The sequence below is a fragment of the Dendroctonus ponderosae genome, unplaced genomic scaffold (assembly GCF_020466585.1).
Source record: "Dendroctonus ponderosae isolate FM_Combo_2020 unplaced genomic scaffold, Dpon_F_20191213v2 Dpon_F_20191213_5, whole genome shotgun sequence".
NCBI classification, from domain to species: domain Eukaryota; kingdom Metazoa; phylum Arthropoda; class Insecta; order Coleoptera; family Curculionidae; genus Dendroctonus; species Dendroctonus ponderosae.
In genome coordinates, this window is record NW_026018715.1 from 8783646 (window position 1) to 8804195 (window position 20550).

The following is a 20550-nucleotide window of genomic DNA, read 5'->3' on the forward strand; positions in this document are numbered from 1 at the left end:
TCTGATATAGTGGAAATTTTTAATTTAGAGTATTTTAGAGGCATCAATTTCTTAAACAAACTATTTCCGGCAATGAAAATCGACAAATTTACATGAATTTTTTGCCAATTTTATGGAAATTGTGGATTTGGGAAGTGAGCGTTATCTGAGCCTTCTAAAGCTTAAACTCGTCTGCATCAATAATCGTAAAGCTTTCTAGCAGCATTAATCTGAACAAATTGGGCATCTGGTTCAAAATAATAAATATAATCAAGACCCTCAATCAAAATAGAATCCCACGTGAATGCTAAAGGACAATTTTTCCAAATTTCCATTTTTCATTGTTATCCGATATCCTAGTGAAAGGGACCTTGCTCTTCAGATGGTGCTACAGATTGGGGGGCTTTATATATACCAGGCGTGGCTGCATTATCAGCCAACAGTACCAACTCAACAGTCCTATAGTGAATAGGAGGTAGAGTTTATCTAGTGCAATCATGAAATTTTTGGTAAGTAAATAGTGCAATTAATGTGGGGTGTCTAGAGTAGATTATTGTGCTTTATTGTGAATAGTGAAACAATTTGTTGAGTGGCTTTAGTGGCTGATTTTCCTCTAAATTTGCGAACAGAATAGCCAGATTATTGTTAGTTGAAACAAAAATTTTGAGAAGAAACAGTGAAAAACTATCGTTGGAATATTTTCAGTTATAACTAAGTGTCCCAAGCAAAATGATATATTGAACGTTTTGGGGGTTTAAGCACAAATTAGCCCTGTCACTTCGAAAAAACTACTTTTAAAATTGGGAGTAATATTTTTTTGTCTGAAACTGGGTTCTAGATTAAATCAGTTCTCTGAAAGGTAATATTTCTTTCATTTCTTCAGCTGTTTCTTTCATACTGAAACTATTTATCAGTGTCCACACTATTTTCCACAAATGATTGCTTCTTTAGATCAATTCGTCCGAACCGAAACTGTTAATTAAGGACTGCAGTTAACAGATCATTAACGACAATATATATTTTTTCATTTTGGTACTGCATAAATTTCAGATAATTTATTTTACAAGCAACATTTTTAAGAAAATGTGTGAAAACATTCTTAAACGCGCAATATTTTACATAGAAAATTACATTCATTGACGGACTCTCTCAACGGTTGCAAATGTCCAATAACAACGGTTTTCCGAGCAAATCTCCAATTGATCTTCAATGTTGCATTCATGAACTATTACGCGAACATTGTTTATCATTTAACGGTTGATTTACTATTAGGTATTCTAATGCCGAGGAAACTATAATCGAAACACTCAGCCATGAATTACTTCATAAGGTGTGAGCAGCAGAAATTAGCAAGTAGAACATTTAGTCAGCCTAAAAATTAGTGGATTTCTTGAAAAATAATAAAAGCTTATCTTGGCGGTTTATGCGCAGAATTTCCAAACTAGAACGAGATTTTTAGGGGTTTTATGCCAGTTTAAAGGAGTCGGTATCATAGAAGCGAATACAAAAAATAAAAATCAAAAGCCATACGAAAAATTATTTCTTCAACCGCAATTTACTGCATTTTTGCAATACTGCATTCATAAATGTCGTTTATTATTTATAATAATCCTCGTGTCCATAAGCCGTACTGGTTAACTCCTACGCAAAAATTTGAATTCACAAACTTTTGGTGTTTAATTTATTCCTCTCACTATACGTAGTTTTAAATGCAAATATAATGTGGCAACATGTAGTAAACCCTAATAATTTTCTTCAAAACCAAACAGTTTCAATGCAATAAATCATAATTTAAATTAATACAGACCAATTAATTAGTAAGTTATATGCAATTAATTCAGTAAGTCAATCAAAAGGCTTAAAGAAAAATTAATGTTAAAAGGGTGTCTATATTCACGCATTGAAATATGTCTCTCGATACATGTTTCCATTGACTTATTTTGCAGCAATTGATTGATTTATTTTGCTGCAAATACGCGATTATTGCCCTAAAAAACACGGGTACTAGAAATGTAACTGATATAATCAGTTGAGAAAAGCTAAATTTGAAAAATTTAGTTTTTTAACTGACTGAGCTGCACAGTTTATTACCGAAAACAGCTCTGCTCCTCTTTATAATCTCACTTGACAACATTTGTTTGCAAGAATTTTATCACGCTTTAATCACAGATAGATCTCTGGGTAAGACGCTGAGAAAATAGAGAATATTTTTGCTATTTTTCAGTGGTTTTTAATTATGGTTTCTATCCAACTCCGAACATCCAAATAAATTTAATGATGAAACGGGTATCTACATTCACACATTCATCAAAACCTGTATCTCTCAATACATGTTTCCATTCATTGATTGATTTCGTTCGAGGTAAATACGCAATTATGGGCTCATAAATATGGGTACTAGAAATGTAACTTCTATAATGAGTTGAGAATAGTTCATTTTTTTTAATTTAGTTCTTGACTTTCGAAAGCAATGGAACGGATAGTTGCATCCATTGCCTCTGTTGGTTGCCTGAGATTTATTACAGAAGTGCACAATTTATCACAGGAAACAGCTCAGTTTCAGTTTATCATCTTACTTCACAACATCAATTGTTGTTGTTTGCAAGGACGTGGAACCTTATATTGCAGCTTGATGTTAACAAAAAGCTCTCTGGAGAAAAAAGGAGAAAAAAGCTGATCAAATAAATAGAAGATTCTAAAGATTCGTTAAAATATTTGTTTTATTGCTTCTATTCAATTCAACACATTTTTAATCTGTGCTATTAGTTCTGGCTTCAGTATGACTTTCGCTTCTTCCCAGAAATTCATTTGTTTGCAAACGAAGAAGATTCTGTGGATTGAACGTATTTCGATTATCTTCAAGGAAAATAAACTTCATGCATGTGTTGCATTGTAATACATTTCAGGTTTTTGGATACAATTTATCGACAAACTTTCACATTTTCCATAACAATTTATATACTATATATATAGAAAAAGGCTATAGACCCAATCGGTCTTCCTGCCTAACAATTTATATATTTTTAGTTTTTCCATACAGGAACTTAATTGCTACAAGTTTTGCAATACTCTTCAAATGATTATCTTCTTCTTCTTCTTCTTCTTGTGCCTTGTGCTTAGCCGCACGTTGGCGATTGTCTGTACTCTTCATACAATGTGCAGAGTGCCGTTCTCAAAATGATCATCAACCTGCTTTAAAACACTGCTGCCCCGCAATCTCTTAAAATCAATGTTACTCTGTATGTATGATAAACTGCAGCTGCAGTCATATTTATGATTTAACGCTTCACTTGTCGGCAGGTATTAAGAGCCCGCAAAAAGTTGTAATTATCGTGGGCTGTATTAATTTGCCTAATCAGGTGTTAATAGATTATAAGCGTATCTTAGCACAGCTAGTTTCAGCCTTGTAGTTGGATCTTTGATTCGTGGGGAAGGTTGAAATTAATGTTTCCAGTCGATCACAATGTAAAAAATGTTGAACTTCCTCTAGAAAATTCAGAAATAAGTGCCAACTGAAGCTTGCTAACTCCAGCTTTCTGATTTAGGTGTTTTTGTCCAGTGCCTTAGCTGTGGCATCAGCTGTGTATTTAGGACCACAACACATTCCAGTCATCGGGCCAAATGGGGTTCCCATAGAACCGCAGGAAGTTCAAGCTGCACGTGCCCAACACTTGGCAGCTTTGGTTTCTGCCCATGGAGGACTATCCTCAGCCGGAGCTTACTATGCCCCCTCAGTGCCGTTTACCGCCTTCTCCGTACCAAATCTGGGTAAATTCCTTCCTCAGGATGGTGGAGAGTACAGTTTTTTCAAAACTCCCGAACTTTCAGGTCAGAACGCTCTGCCTCAGGACACTCCTGAAGTGGCTAACGCCAAATTGCAACACTTCCAAAACTTTGCCATTGCTGCTCAAAGAAATGGGGTGCAAGTTCCTCTGATTTCATCTCCCCTGATATCCCTCGGCGGCCTAAATCCTATGGAAACTCCAGAGGTACAGAGAGGAAGTTAGCCGAAAAAACCCAAGAAATTGATTAATTGTTTGCCCAGGTGCAACTGGCCAAAGCTGCCCATTTCCAAGCCCATGCTGAAGCTGCTGCTCGAGCTGGTCAAGCCTCACTTTACGGCCATTCTCGAAAACGTCGTGCCATTTACGGAGGTTTTCATATTCCAGTGATTGGACCCAATGGAGTTCCAGTGGAAACTCCGGAAGTTCAAGCAGCTAAAGCTAATCATTTGGCCGCTCTAACTGCCGCTAGTTCCAGGGGTGGATATTCCGGATATAATGACGGTAATGTCGGAAAAATCAGATGCTTTACTTTAATACTCTCATACCTTTGGGACGCAGTAATAAAATAGCGATTAATTAGAATGGATGATTAATGGAAGGTCGCGAACTGTGCTGCCAACGTGATAAAGGTTGTGATTGGCTTAATTGCAAATTAACATTAGTAAGTAGTTGGCGATATCTGGGCCAGAATGTTTGTTTATAATTGTAAATCAGAAGCGAATTACAGAATATCTGCAATAATTACTTTGACCTCAATAATAGCGCTTGGAGCCCAAAAATTCGAGTTTTTTCTTGCTAATTTTGCTGCGTCCTGCTAATACTTGGGAGTCCTTTTGACTACATATAGATTATTTTCCAGGCTCCTATTCTGGTGCTTTCAATCCCGCTGCTTTTGCTGAGCCCAACCGTCGCTACTTCGGACCACAAGCCACTATTGGACCTAATGGACAACCAGTGGAGACTCCTGAAGTACAAGCAGCGACAGCTTTCCACCTTGCTGCTCATGCTGCGGTAAGATCAGGAGCCCACCTTGGTCTTCCAGGACATTACTATTAGAGTGCTTAATGGATTTGATTCGTAAAAAGTTTTTTGGAATGATAATTAAATTGTATTTACTATTGTAAAGCAAAATTGCTGTTGTGTAAATATGCTTTCAATGGGCTAAATTTACGCTGCAATTTAGTAGAAATATGTTTTAGATATTTTTGAAGCTTCGCGTGGAAAATGAGGCCACCGAAATAGTTTAGTCACCAGACTAGACGTGGTTCTCATTATTTGTGTTACCTTTGTATATTTTTGTAATTAGTTGTAATTAAAACTAAGTAGCTCAATGGATATCGTGCAATAAATGTACATCAGAAATGAATGTGTTTTATTCAACATTCAATTGTCAAGTTTTTTTTTTATAAGGTGGAATTTCTGCTCCATTGGGTATTAAGAGCTCATAAATTAATGCAGAAATATTCATACCGTGTATGATAAATATTCCAATAAACATGCTAAACATGTGGCGTTTTTAACACCAGAGCTGAAAAAGACACATTTATGCTAAACAGTTTGCTCTATTTAGCAGGGGCTTAGTTAATAATTTAAGTGTAGTGGGAGCACTCTCCAATTACACTACAGTTTAACTAAGCAAATTTGCAAAAAAAATAATTTTTGTACTACTCTGCTGCTAATTAGAACTAATAAATTCATCTGACTGAATGAGTACGAAAATTTTTAAACCATCAGCGAATAGTTTTCCTCTAGTTAAGGTCATTTTTCATTGTTGATAAGATTAAACTGAATTAATTATATTATCCTAATTGAAATGATAACAACCGCTAGTTAAAACTAAGATTAGCAGTTTATTGAAGCAGAGCGAATCAACACGCGTTGATTATTAAATATGCCGACTAAGTCAACAATTGTAATTCCAACAGGTCAAACTTTCAGAACAAATACAAAACTTCTGAGCAATTGGAGAAAGATACAAAGTTGCAAATTTGAAACTCGCATTATGTGATCATGTAAAACAGCTGCAATTTTGGAAAATTGAAAAATTAAGTCAAGTTGTCTAAAGTTCTGTATAGCATCTTTTCGGTTTCAGAAATTTTAAACATTTTGTTTTTGAGTGGTTGAAAGGAAATAGAAAAGTTGTAGATGGTTTCAGGTTTAAAAATTAATTCAAGCCTTCAAAAGTTGATTCAAATTGCATGAAATGCTGAAATGAGCTAATGCTTCTTGTATTGAATACGGGCATTCCATATCTAAAACGGGCTAAAACGGTTCTCTAGCAAAAAGCGTCAGATGAGCATAATATAAAAATACTAAGTCGCCCAAAATATTAAATAAAGATTAACTACGAAATAACCCGGGGTAAAGTAATGCTAAACTTACCGAAAGCTGCGTAGTGCCACCTGGATATCAAGAAGAAAATTTGTTTACTACAACAGGAAATCTGTTCAATATTATTTGAAATCAGCAAAGCAATAGAGAGAAATATGAAGAATTCATTAAACTTCAGGTGCTTGTCGGAAAACTAAACTCTGTTCATGCTAACGATTTATAGATTAGATCATTCTTACCAGCTTTCTGCAAGCTGGCGCTCCATCCTCATTTTCTATCACAACCCACCGCATTTGCCAAAAGTCCACAATCGTTCGATGTTTCCCATTAAAGGCGTATTCCTGAATTGATTTCATGAGACAAATTCAATTTAAATATGCGGTCAGAAGTATTTCGTCGAAATATGGCTTTTATTTCTTAATCTCCAAATTAAAAATTATAGTTTTTGGTTTAATTATGGAATTCATCCCAATATTCTAGCCTTATTTGATGATTTGCTCTTATTACGGGCAATTAAAAGCCAAAATTTGAACTTAGGTAATCAGTCAGTGGCGGAAATGTACCTAACGAGTAACAGTATTTTTTAAATACAGACCAGATGGTCCTGCAAAAAAATATTTTGAGCATTTATTAAACGTAGAATTTAACTTTTAATGAGAGTTAACAATTAACAACTCTCTTACAATTTTCGAAGCATGCCTCCGTTTAGTAACGAATTGCGATTGTTGTTATACTCTTAGATTGATAAAATTTCGAAGACAAGTGGATAAAAACATATCTGCCATTAAATGGTGAGAATAACGAAATAAATGCAAAACCTACACTGTAGGAATGGTTAGAACTGAGCACCCGCTGTCAAAAGACAAGATTCAGCTTTTACTGGGAAATTCTCCCGGAAAAACTTTAACATCCTGTAGACCGGAAACGAATAATTTTTGACCCCATATTTTTATTGACTTATTCTCATAAAATCAGCTCAGGAATACGCCCTTAAAATATTTTAATGATTAACTTTTTCTTGGTACTTTACACCAATTTATATTTTTATCAGAATTATTTAGTATACCTAATTTATACAGACTGGTCCTAATGCTTCGCTATCATCTTCAGAGATGATTTTGCTTTGCCTGTTCACGATCTCTGTGAACGGCAAGAAATTTTGAGCTTTAATCTTTTCATTGTGATTAATTTACACAAACGGCGTTTTGTGCATTTAAGACAAAAATGAGAAAATTAAGGACAATAATACCTTCCCGAGACTATCAATCAATAGACTTCCCGAGAACCAAGAACAAGTTTTCATAAAGTTTCTTCAAGAATCTCATTACTGTCTACATACTCTGAAGCTGACACTCCGAAGCTGAGGATTTCCCATTTCAACTGATAGGGCTTTCAATGTTCAATTGGCACCCAAGTATAAATATTTGCAATGGTTACTGTAATCGAAATTTTTCGTCCATTAATGAGCTTTTTTAATGCAACGAAATAATCGAAATGAAATACAATCCCTTACTTACAATTAATTGAATTATGTCATGGTTATATTGGAGCTAGTGACGAAATTAATTTAGCATCATAGATCATCAGAAAAATCATATATGGGGCATTCATTACCGAGAAATAAAAGCAAATTTAACTATAGATTATATTCTAAGAATACCCAGCATGCAGAGAAAGCAATTACAAAAACAGAAACCATCAGCTTTTCGGATACAAAATAAAAAATTGAATATAATTTGCAACTTAAGATATACAGACCGTTTAGCCAAGGCTGTGCTCTTTCGACCTTTTTATACGAAAACCATTGAAATTCGTGACAATTAGAATCAAATACTTAGCTCGATTTGCATTAGATTCGTGCACTTGGCTTCACCTGTTGATAAGAGGGGGGCACTAATGCTGTATAAAATACCAAGTGCAAGTCCTGCTCTTGTACAAGCACGAAAAACAGCGCAGTAAAACAACTTTTTTTCTTTTGTTGTTCTTCAGCGTTCGCACCGAGGACGAACACGAATTCCCTGTAATCTTGAACCGCACCCAGGCCAGCAGGAAGTGTCTTCGTCTTCTGCCTGAAATCCTTTGCATAACATCATAAACACGTAACTCATGATAATGTCGAACCTTGAATTGATTAGTTTTTTGCTGTCTGTTAATTTTTATGAAATTCAAAAATGTTTAGGCTCACATTCTATACGTGGAAGCTTATGAAAATCTTTCTCCATGGGCGGGGCACCATATAAAAGGTGTTAAGGTCATGCTTCTATTAAGTAGTGGTTGTACTTCAGTACGTGAATATTGAGAGAAAATATGCGGTATTTGGTAAGATTATTTATCGTGCTTGCAAGAACACAATTGTTTATTAGATTAGAAAGCTGCGAATGATTGGAACCTTATGCTTCTCGAAAGATTTAGGATTTGCCGGTTGATACCAGCTGTTTGCCTATCTGGTGCTTTAGATTGTGTCGTTTAAGACAGTTGCGCATTAATAAGTCGCTGATTACCGCAAATTAATTGAAATTCAAAAATTATTTCAACCAGCGTTTTCCATTTTATCTGCAATATGGTGGCATTTGAATAAATTTATTCTTGATTCTGAAAATCCAAATTTCTGGGAAATGGCCGAATCCAAAAACCAAAGTTGCATATTGGGGGGTTCCTATCAATTTGAATAGTTTTTTTGAATTTCAACTGGCTTTAGATTTATTTATAAAAATCAGGTTTCAGTTTAAACAGTTCGACTAGACTAAACTTTAAGTATGTTCAATATTTAAATTCATGATAAAGCGAAACAGGTGCAAGTTGAATTTGCATATAATGGGGGACTTTTTCACTTCAATGCGAATGTATGCGGTAATCGATATGCATTGACAATATTGAAACAATTGTAATGTGCCCAGATTGGCCTTGGTCGTTAGACAGGTTGAAGAGAATTTATCATAAGCCTTACTTGTATTAAACAAAACTTCTTAGTGGGTGCTTTGACCAAAATTCTGAACAAGAAGTGTGTTTATTACTGAAGGAAACACTCACCACACAAAATGTCGTTACAGATAGCAAATCTTCAGCTTAAACGCAAAATAATCGTAAGAAAACACCATTAGTGTAATCACGTGAAACATTTTTATCATCAACTTTCCAAGATTTGAAAAATTAATTTTTTGACTTCTCATTTTAAGACAACTGCGATAAAGGCACATTTATTTTGACTACACTTATCTTCCATTTTGCGACTACACGGATTTATCGCCGCACAAGTCGTTAGCATGATTAAAACTAATTGCCCAAATAGCTGCGTTAAGTCAACATAGAAGATTGCATTTTTTATTTGTCGTTTACAGCCCGTTTTAATCAGTGGAAAGTTAGTTGACCTTAATTGTTCTAGCAATGTCACGGCTCAACTAGCTTTTTCTAGAATAAGTCAATGCTAACTTGAATTTTTTAGACAATTTTCGTCGCCTTGCTCTACGAGATTACGGCAGCTCCAAGTGGGCCAAATGTTCGCCTATCTCCGGAATATTTCCACCCAATAGAATCTCTGTATCATTCCCAAGATCAAGGCGGCCAATACGTTTATGGATATGCCACGCCGGCAATTACCAAAAGCGAAACAAAATCTGCTGATGGAGTTACTAGAGGAGGATATTCTTATATTGGTAAACTCCTGGTGGCCACGAAGGGATCAGCAGTTTCACTAACTTTCTTTTTGGGTAGATGCTGATGGTCGTTTGCAAACAGTTCAATACATTGCCGATCCAATTCATGGATTCAGAGTGGCTGCTTCAAACCTACCAGTAGAAGCTGCTGATGTAGCTCATGCCAGAGCCAGCCATTTGGCCGAATTTGAAGCCATCAAAGCTGAGCGAGCTAATGCTGCAGCTGCAGCTGTTTCAGTGCCATATTTCAATCCGGTTGCAGTTCCTCACGGTCAAGTGCCTCAAGTGCCAGAAAACCAACAGGTGGGCGTCTTAATTACATATGTACATATTATCAAAATGTAATATTTTCATTAGCTTCCTCAGCCGGTAACTGATCTGCCTGAAGTGGTCAAAGCTCGTGCCGAACATTTAGCAGCTCTTAATGAAGCCTACCGAACAGCGCAAGCTGCACATCTAGGATATGGGTTGCCGCAAGCTCCACAGCCTGTGCAAGACTTGCCAGAGGTAATCATCACTTTTCCTCTGTGGGTTTCAATTAAGTCATATTTGTGTGCAACTAGGTGGTGAGAGCAAGAGCTGAACATTTGGCAGCTGTTGAAAAGGAATTATCACTTCATGCCCAGTTGAGAGCAGATATTTCCATTAGCCCCATTCCTGATAACTTAAGTGGGCACGTGGTGCCCATCCAGACTAATGCTGGAAGCTCCGATTCTTTACCAGTAGCACCATCAGCACAACTTTCCTATGCCCCAGCGCAAAATGGATATTCTCCATATTCCTATGGGTGAGTCAATTTTCTGCAAAATTTCCAAGTGTCTAAATTATATTAATATTTCCAGATACATCGGACCGCATAGTGCAAAATCTGAAACCCAATCTGCAGATGGTGTGGTCCAGGGAGGATATTCCTACATCGATGCCTTTGGAATAGTGCAAACAGTCAACTATATTGCCGACAAGGGAGGGTTTAGAGTGGCAGCTACCAACATTCCAGTCGATAAAAACCATTTGGCTGCAGGTGCAGCATTATCCCATAATGCAGCAATTGCAGCTCCTGCGCCAGCAATTCCCGTTGCAGAAAAGAAAATCGTCGTGCCTGCTTTGTACACAACGAATGTGCAATACTAGATTTAGTTTCGTGTTTGTCTTATGTGCTTCAATACTTCTTCTTGGGTTCTGTATTAAAATTTCAATTAAATTTACATTGTGTGTTTTAGAGTTACGATTATAAAATAATTTATTAATTTTAGAAGTCACTAGAAACCCGAATTAGCTACTGAAAAATTTTAGTTGCAGTTGAAAATCCCGAATTAGCAATTAAAAAATTTTAGAAATTTAAATCTAGATTAAGTTACTGGAAAACTTTAGAAGCAGTTAAAAATCCTAATTTAGCTAGTGAAAAATTTTAGAAGCACTTAAAAGTCCCGAATTGACCACTGGAAAAATTTCGGAAGCAGTTAAAATGATTATCGGTGGTTTATGTTAATGCTTAAATGGGCTGATTGAATTGAAAAAAATTAAAAATAGTTAAAAATCCCGAATCAGCTATCAAAAATGTTTGATGTTGAATGTGCTTTTTTTACAGAATTAAATTTTTTGTTAACAGAATCCAGAATTAGCTACTGTAAAATTTGAGTCTGTAAAAAGTTACTAAAAGTCCCAATTTAGCTATAGAAAAGTTTAGAAATAATAAAAAATTTCGAATTAACAGTTGAAAATTTTTAGATGGAGTTAAAACCACCGAATTAATTACTGAAAAATTTGAGAAGCATTTGAAAAGCAGAGTTAGCTATTGAAAAACTTTAGAAGTTATCTACTAGTAAAATCTCGATTTAATTACTGACAAATTTTAAAAGCAGTTAAAAATCCCGAATTAAGCAAAATTCTAAATTAAACAAATGCATTTTTCCATTTTTTATGACTTATTAAAGTTTCTGCTTAAATAGAAGTTCAGTTCAATCAAGTGTTGAACTGTGGTGTTGCGGTCATTTGAATTGAAATTTTTGAGATTTTTTCTTTTGCTTCTTTGTTAGCGATTTATTATTGAATTATATTGAAGCGAATTTTCAACGCCTTTTTTTCCTTGATATTCTTCAACTATTGCGCTTGATTGGTTAATTTTAGGTAGTTCGGGTTTGCACTTTCTTGAGTAAATCTTCTCAATCTTTGCTAAACGTTTTAATCGCTGCTCTAGAGATATTGAGAGTATTTTTATTAGGCGCCAAATGGGGAGGAGAAACTTAATTCCACACCACCAAATGCAACTTATTGAAAAACCGAACAAAATAATTATTACAAAAATACACTTTTTATAAAACAACATTATTGATCATTGCAATTACAGAACTAGATAATATGGAAATATCGGAAGTTCTCAGAAAGTTTATATATTATTTAAGTGTTGATAATGTTGATCTGTTCTATGGGAAAATGAAGGTCCAAGTTTGCCTTAAGTGAATAAATATGGTTATCAATGATTATGATATACAAGACCTATTAATCTTTGATCTGAAAATGATTGATTAGAAAATTGAATATAACCATGATCTAACCGGGAATTTCAATGTTTCTATCATACAAGATGCTTTTACGTCTGCTTGCTCTTCATAAAAATCTGTCGGGCACAATTACAATAAATTTTTAAAAATATTTGAAATTGAAACATCTGCGTTGTCCTCATACAACGTCACAAACCCAACAATTCCATGTTCCAATAAAAGTTCCTACAAAATGAAAACAATCCAAAGTCCTTTTCTTGTACCGGCCAAAACCGTAAATTATACGTTTTTAATGGAAGAAAAGGGGGCTCGACTCGAACAGATTTTAAATCGTTTATCTCATTTAACCTTTAGCCTAAGAAATCATATAAAAGACTCAAGATGGTTCAATGTAATGCAGATGATCGCGGAATTTTAGTGTGGCAAGTGGGCATTTTCCGTGAGTGAGTGATCAAAAAAACCAAACATGACGCGACCAGTGCTTTTGAGTGAACACTCGCGAATTGCCCTCATGCACGAATCTGGATTGACTCCACCTAGAAAAGCACCTCAGTTTATCGCAGCTTTTGTCAGTAAGTAAACTCAACTAGCAAGTTTAAAATTTATACCCACAAACACACATCGATGTAAAGGAAAATCCGTAACCGTTCTCTAAAACAAATCAATAAGAAACAACAAAAACAAGACCATAATTACAAAAATTTAGTAATAAATAATTTTTCTTCTATTCATAAGCATATTGTGATGTGCAGCTAAACTATAGCACAAATGGCGTGACATACATGTTGCAACGAATATATCTGCAGATAATGCATAGTAATGATGTACTTTTTGTATTAATGTAATTATGAATGTCGATACAATTTTTTTTATATTTTATGCTTAATATCATGCGTATATAATGTGTGACCTTTGAGTGAAACTGCAGATAGTGCAAAAATAATGCAAATGCACTGATAGTTCAACTACAACTTATTTCTTCCTGCAATGAAAGAAATAAGATAAGCAATAAAGATACCTCTAAGCTTGAATTAGATTCGTTTTATTATTATCCGAATGAATCTACAATAAAGACAGTTTCCGATAAAAAAAGATAAGGAAAGCTAAGGAAAATTATCTTTGCTTGAGTAGCTAGACAGTTTTGAGCCGCTTTTACTAATAACAAATTTTATTTTGATGAAAACGTTCATCTTGGATATTTGGTTTGTAAAGTTTAAAAACACTTATATCCACAAGTTAATTTGTTTATATTAACTCGGCAAAGGAAACATTTATCTTAAAGACTTTGTTATTTAGAATAAATTGTATTTTTAAACGTAAGATACGAATTGATTAATAGGCTGAGCATTACTGTGACAATAATAAGTTAATAAATGCGACGTACATTACGGCCGACCTTTAAATATATATTTTATATAATCCTAAGTCACACATTATGATTATTCAGAATAGATTAACACAAAAAAATTAAACAACATCAAAATCTAAAATGTGAAGCCGTTGAGGGATTATTATGGCAACATTTTTATCAACTTTTTACTTGTACTTTGATGTTTCTTTTTAATTATCGTCGATTTTGTTTCTTCAAGCTTAGAAAAACTTTGTGGCCTTTTTAGGTACACTATCCGCAGTATGCCTGGGAATGGTATTTTCTTGGTCATCATCAGCCATTCCAATACTTGAGAAAGAGTTTGCAATTACCACCGCTCAAGGCGCCTGGGTTGGTTCTTTAGTTACTTTAGGGGCCTTTGTAGGCGCCATTCCTGCAGGCCCAATGGCCCAACTAACTGGACGAAAGCGAGCCTTACAGATACTGATTATACCGCTACTCTCATCTTGGATTTTAATAGCATTTTTTTGGTCAGTACATAAAATAAATTTGTTATTCAACATTATAATGTTTCGTTTGTGCTTTCAGTAAATACATTTGGGTTTTGTATATTGCCCGATTTCTGGCAGGAATTTCCTCAGGAGGTATCAGTGTCGCCGCCCCCATGTATGTTACCGAACTTGCCCATGTTTCGATCCGGGGAACGTTGGGCACCTTCTTCCAAGTGCAAATTACCATTGGAATTCTCTTCGAATATTTATTGGGTAAAAACAACTTTATTGACTGAGTCTAAAGGACTGTAAGTTATGGCTGTGAGATGGCGGGCACGTTTCAAATGGAACTTGTTAATGAAGCTACTGCAGACATTCAGACTGTCTGATCAGTATAAATTGTTTGAAACTTTTCTGCAACTAAATTTAATTATGGCTTAAGTTTTATTTTGCTGATTACTTAAAGCATCCAAAAACATCAATGAATTAAAGCACCCTTTTGCATAAAAACTTCTTGATTATTTTAGAATTAATATTCTTCACGGTAATTTAGCTGTCGCTCATCTGTTCAAAGAAATGCGCGGATTCGACAGCTGAATCAGTATGCATTACACGCAAATAGAAAACCTAGCTCTTTCACACTTTTCCTTTTGTATTCGTTTTGGATGGATTTGTGATAAATCCGAAAGTTATGTAGGAGCGGGCGCATATTTTCCTATTCTATAGGAGGAAATCTAAACGAAAATTGGTGTTTATTCAGGAAGCAAAAGCCTACATGTGTGCGTTGCATATGTGACTTTTTTTCTCAATTTTGCTTGTATCCACTGGTGCAATTAGAAATTTCTCACTGATTTCGCTCCAAATATCATTAAAAGCAAAGACTAGAAAATAGCGTTTCATGGGAATTTAATGGGCATGCGAAACTCGTGGTTTAATTTCTTCGCTAACAATCACGTCGCCGATTTTATTGCATTACATTGCCCCCAGCATTTATAAAAGCTCAACGTTCCATATCACGTCTTTATCCAGCACGTTCGAGACAACGAAAAAACCAACAATACACCTTTTAGAGAAAATTTAATAACTGTCTTTAAATAGAAAAGGCATTGTCGGAAAACTCACAGCTTTTTACGTATTCTTCAGCATGAATAAGTTAAATATAAACTGTGAAAAAATCACTAATATACAGTAAATTTTTAATGGTTTCAGGTGACATAATTAGCGATATTAGAACACTGTCTCTGATATCGGCGGTTCTTCCAGTTGTCTTCCTGCTAAGTTTCGCTTTTATCCCCGAGTCCCCAGTTTATCTGTGCGAAAAAGCCAAACTGCAAGATGCCCAGAGGAGCCTGTTATGGTTCAGAGGTAAGATCAGAAATTTCAAAGCGTTTCATTCTGATAATGATTTTTCTTGAGTGCCTGGAATAGACAATTAGCTCATTGAATAATGAAATACAATCGATCACTGCTTTCCATTTGCTATCACCTGCTCCTGCCGGATTATTCGTATTCCAGGCATTTTTTCGCCGCAAAACACTGAAATATTACCTTCATTTTAAGTCATAAATCATAGAGAAAATTATACGATTAGGGATCACATACACAATGAACTATAAAAAGGATGGGAAAATCATTTTAACCCAAATAATTTTACAGATTGATTACTCCTCTTAAATCTCCTCGGGCTGGTTTATTGCTCTTACAATTGTCGACTTTGGAGTGAAAATCGATCTCAGCTCGGATATTTTTTATTTGCCTTCAGCATTTTTTGGAAACCGCTGTTTGATGGAAGGTTTTAAAACTGATGCCTTATTATATTTAGCTTCAAATGAGACAATTTATTTTTCATACTTGTAATGGGCAATTATTCCTACGCTTTTCCATTAATTAGTAATAAAATTCTCTAGCAGCGCCAGAAAAGAAGTTTCCAATTAGTCCCAAAGGTTTGTGAAATTTTGTTTCACCCTGCCAGTGTAGGCTTGAAATATTGCCTCCTTTTATTTTCCGGTATTAATCATTACAAGAGCTTTTAAGCACCGTGCACACAATGAAGCTTTTATAAAAGAGCGAAAATCTCGTTGCTGCGGATATATTATCAAAGCCTTGCGGAAATTTCGAATTCAGAATATACCACCTACCTCACTAGTTTGATGGAGCAAAGCGATTAAATAAATTATCATTTTTTAGGGAAAGACTATGAAATTGATGACGAATTAGTGAAGATAACTGAAGATATAGAAGAATCTAAGAGAAACAAGACTAAGCTTTTCGAGATCTTCAAATGCAAAGCTACTTACAAAGGGCTGATAATCTCCTTTGGATTGATGGCCTTTCAGCAGCTAAGCGGAGTCAACGCGGTGCTTTTTTATACCAACAAAATATTCCAGCAAAGTGGAGGTTCTCTTTCACCTGGCCAATGCAGCATACTGGTTGGAGCAGTCCAAGTAAGTAAAACCACAAAACGTAGCGGAATATCAAATCGGGAGAAAAGAGCTTTAGTCAGATCGCATATGGAATAGTTTGAGCCAAATATGTTCAATTCATAAATAATTCATAGGAGAACAGTGCCCAAATTCGGCCGTGAATTTAATCAGCTTGGAAATAAAGGCCTGAAACAGTCAGTTTGCGAAACAAGGCCCGAAAATGGTTTTTTTATAGGTCGCAAACGATTATTTACTATTAATAGTGCAATAGCAAAACAGATTAAAAGCTGGCGTTAGCATAATTTAAGTGTGAGGGACGGTATCTTTTGAGCGGTATTCGCTGCGAATTAGCTTGGTTTGCTCATCTTTTGTAACTATGCCAAAATATCGATAGAAAGCACGGACTCCAAAAATCCTTGCTCTTTTATATGAGCTGAACATGGTAAATGTGAAGTAGCAATTACTACTTTTTTTAAAACTAGAAACTATTACTAAACTAAAGCGAAAAGAATAGTTTTTTTTTAAACTATTGTTGCCACTTTTCGCATTTTTTTTAACTAACTGTACTTATTCTTGATTGCTCATATTCATGTATGTGCTTCGATTAAAAATATTGCGTCTTATTTTAATCCATTTGGCTAATGTGATATTTTCAACTGGAACATAAAATATGATTTGCAGATAAGTCTATTTAACCAAAAAGAACTTAATTTGTGACGTTTTTTCGTGTTTGGAAGGGAAACTTTCGATTGGGGTTAAACTGCTTTCTCAGTCTTTCTTCTATTAGCCTTCCAAACTTTTGTACCTCTTCGTAATAAAATAAAATAATAATTATACTCACAAGATAATTTTACAAATAATATTTAGTGGTTGTAATATGAGTTGGTTATTCTGTAATATACCTTCTACTGGACGACCGAATTAATATTATAAGAACTTTATTAAATCTTGCAATGATTTAACTCCGCCGTTTCAAGTGTTGAGAAAAGACGAGGATCAGTGTAAATTTATACGAGAAATGTACGTATTACTCTCTGGCAGTTTTATACGATGAACTAAATCTACAATAATTTAAAACTCTTTAACCAAATTAAAATTTAAGAAAGCGAGGACAATATTCGACAGGCGTTTTAAAGGAAATCAGAATATTTTAGGTTTATATATTGCATATGTTAATGTTAGTACATTAAGCCAATAAAGCCCATGATAGAAAACCATTAAAGTTTTTAGTAGCAAAATCAAAAATGCAAGTATAGCGCTTAATTCAAAAATACAATCCAACATCAAATTATCCGTTGCCCTGAGAGGCTAAATTCAATCATTTTGCCGATATTTTTTAAATTAGAACTGGAATCGAAATCCCTTGACTAATGCCTGAACTGACAATATTACGCGGAAATACGTGTCATTGTACAGCTGAATTCTCTGGAGATTTGTGGCTTAATTTATCCGTTAGAGATTCCGCAAAACCACTTTGGGTTAACCCGTCATGTGACAGAAAATGTGCAGATCTGTTAACAAGCAAACTAGTCCAGGCATGTGGGATAACATTTCCGTATTTTATCGAGAGATTGTTGGTTTCAGGTTTTTGCTACTCTGGGATCCACGCTACTCATCGATAGAGCCGGGCGGAAGATCCTGCTGGTTCTCTCCGACTTAGTCATGTGCATATCTCTAGCAGGTCTTGGACTCTACTTTTACCTTAGCGAGTTTATGGATCTGGCAGCCTATTCTTTCATACCTCTGATGAGTGTGGCTCTTTTCATAGTATTTTTCTCCATCGGCTTGGGACCGATTCCTTGGATGATAGTGAGCGAGATCTTTTCTCCAAAGACCAGAGGTGTGGCCAGTTCGATTTCAGCATCTCTGAACTGGTTTTTGGCGTTTCTAATCACAAACCAATTTGCCAACATGATCAGTGCTATTGGAATTGGCCCAACGTTCATGGGCTTTAGTGTATTATGCGGTTTGGGCACTGGCTTCATCGTAATATTAGTACCAGAAACCAAAGGACTTAGCACAGAAGAAGTAGCAAATATTTTAGTGGGGCGCAAAGCGCCGTCTCCTGCTGGTGAAAAGTGCAATAAAATGACTACTTTGGTTTAAGTTGATTGTATGAAGCAAAACCCTGATTACCAAAATAGGGACTTAGTAGAAATACTAGCTCCAAAGCAATGAAGCAACCTGTGAAAGCCCAAAGAGAACTTTTCTGATGCAAAACTTAAAAGATTGATTAACTAAATAGCTCCGAGACGTGTAGTAATAAATAGCGTTAAGGTACTGCTTAAGCTCTCGGTGACAAGTGTTGTAAATAATACGTAGTATTATGTTGTACATATTAGTAACCAATTTTTGTTGAATAAAATATTTAAGAAAAAAAACTTAAGATAAGCTCAGTTTTTCAGCCCCAAGACACCAGACTTTATAGAGTTCATTTTCATTTCCAGGTGATTGCAAGCCTGATAACGACAGTTCTCATAGACAGAGCAGGGCGAAAAATTCTGCTAACTGTCTCTAGCTTAGCCATGTCCATATGTTTGGCCGCTCTTGGACTCTACTTTTATTTCAGCAACTTTATGAATCTAAGGGCGCTCTCATTTGTGCCTTTAGTAAGTGTTACTGGATTTATGGCTTCGTTTTCCATCGGGTTTGGGCCGATTCCATGGATGATCATGGGAGAAATATTATCGCCAAAGTCGAGAACCTTTCTCAGTTCGCTTGCAGCTTCTATTAACTGGCTGCTGGCCTTTCTCATCACCAACCAGTTTGCTAATCTGGTCAACTTCGTCGGGATCGGCCCAACGTTTTTAGGCTTCAGCGTAATCTGTGGCTTAAGTACGATCTTCGTTCTGAGCCTAGTGGAGGAAACTAAAGGCCGAAGCCAAAAGGAAGTAGCACATATTCTAGCTGGGAACTACCAATCAGCCCTATATAGTGAAACTTTGATAATTATATGCCCAGATATCGAGAACTAGCCAACAATGTTCTAAAACAAATTTATTATCAGGCTGTGGTTGTAACTGAATAAGGTTCAAATAAAAATCGGGAAAAACGTCAACATCCATTCAAAAGCTTTTTGCTGATAAAAATGCAGCCCCTGATGCAATTACAGCCCATTGTTTGTCGCTAATTACATGTTCCTCCCTTTGGCTGATTTCCCAACAAATCCGCTTGCAGATAAAAATAAGGTGAACGTAAATGTACCAACCTGGTTGCTGATAAATACAGCTTCAGCACTCATTTAATTAAAGTCATAATTGATCAGTCATAGTGGAGAGCGAGTTTGTAGCGGCGATGTTTGCTTAGTTCGTGTAAATGAAGCTGTTAGGGAGCAAATAAAAAAATCATAAATATAGTTCATCAACTGCTAGAAACACAATGTGAACAAACGCTGTTCCAGGTATTTCAAAATGATCAGTTTACTTACCTTCTGCAGTAAGGAAAACCATTTGCAAACTTTCTTTAAAATTCACTTGCAAGACGAGGCATTTGAGCATAGCTTCTTTTAGGACGCTCATTAAAAACCCATTTAACTTGCTGAAATCAATTTCCATGTCGACAGGCTTTAGTTTCACTTTCCGATTTGCTGCAGAGTGTCAAACACTGCAGCAACAGTTAGATAAAGTTGTTTTCATTCTCAACACCTGTTGCCGAATTCTTCCTAAGAGTCTATCGAAAACACTGTTCGCAAGCAAGCGTTGGTTGGTTAATTTCATGTTGCCTCATTATCTGTGTAGTACGAAACAGCAATTTATTTTATGAAGGATTCAAGCTTTATGTCTTAAGAAATCGAAAAAATCTTTGTCCTAAGATAGGATTGTGCAATACTTCTAAATTCTGTTGGGCCGAAAAAAATGGTGACTCGTCCCTAATCAATCCTAATTAACCATCAAAGTCCTGGAAAATTGGCCAGCTCCATGGAACAAAGGAGTATTGTATGGAAATTTAATAACAGTGCAAGTAGCGAGCAAGATAATTAATGCAATTTAGGGCTGTGCTAATAAAAGGCCAATTTTGTTTTATTAAAAGTGATAAGCAACACTTGTTTCAGTTGATT

The 20550-nt window shown here is 35.5% G+C and overlaps 3 protein-coding genes across 4 annotated transcripts; all 3 read left to right on the plus strand.

Moving 5' to 3' along the window:
* The first annotated feature begins 388 nt into the window (after positions 1–388).
* Positions 389–5126, plus strand: LOC109533629 (cuticle protein 18.7). The gene is made up of 5 exons (XM_019899002.2): positions 389–488; positions 3525–3747; positions 3808–3968; positions 4025–4265; positions 4624–5126. Exons 1-5 carry the CDS (start codon positions 477–479, stop codon positions 4818–4820), a joined length of 834 nt encoding a protein of 277 aa, XP_019754561.1. The 5' UTR covers positions 389–476; the 3' UTR covers positions 4821–5126.
* A 3179-nt stretch (positions 5127–8305) lies between these two features.
* Positions 8306–10953, plus strand: LOC109533612. Its single transcript, XM_019898970.2, has 6 exons — positions 8306–8414; positions 9538–9748; positions 9807–10051; positions 10106–10255; positions 10312–10535; positions 10591–10953. Exons 1-6 carry the CDS (start codon positions 8403–8405, stop codon positions 10877–10879), a joined length of 1131 nt encoding a protein of 376 aa, XP_019754529.1. The 5' UTR covers positions 8306–8402; the 3' UTR covers positions 10880–10953.
* A 1667-nt stretch (positions 10954–12620) lies between these two features.
* LOC109533611 (facilitated trehalose transporter Tret1) lies at positions 12621–19557 on the plus strand. 2 transcript variants are annotated; one of them, XM_019898967.2, is made up of 6 exons: positions 12621–12821; positions 13866–14109; positions 14168–14343; positions 15280–15435; positions 16258–16514; positions 18941–19557. In XM_019898967.2, the coding sequence occupies exons 1-6, from the start codon at positions 12716–12718 to the stop codon at positions 19466–19468; spliced, it is 1467 nt and encodes a 488-aa protein (XP_019754526.2). In that variant the 5' UTR covers positions 12621–12715; the 3' UTR covers positions 19469–19557. The 2 variants fall into 2 exon arrangements, with proteins under 2 accessions (XP_019754526.2, XP_019754527.2); XM_019898968.2 differs by lacking the exon at positions 18941–19557 and adding an exon at positions 18078–18879.
* The last annotated feature ends 993 nt before the right edge of the window (positions 19558–20550 follow it).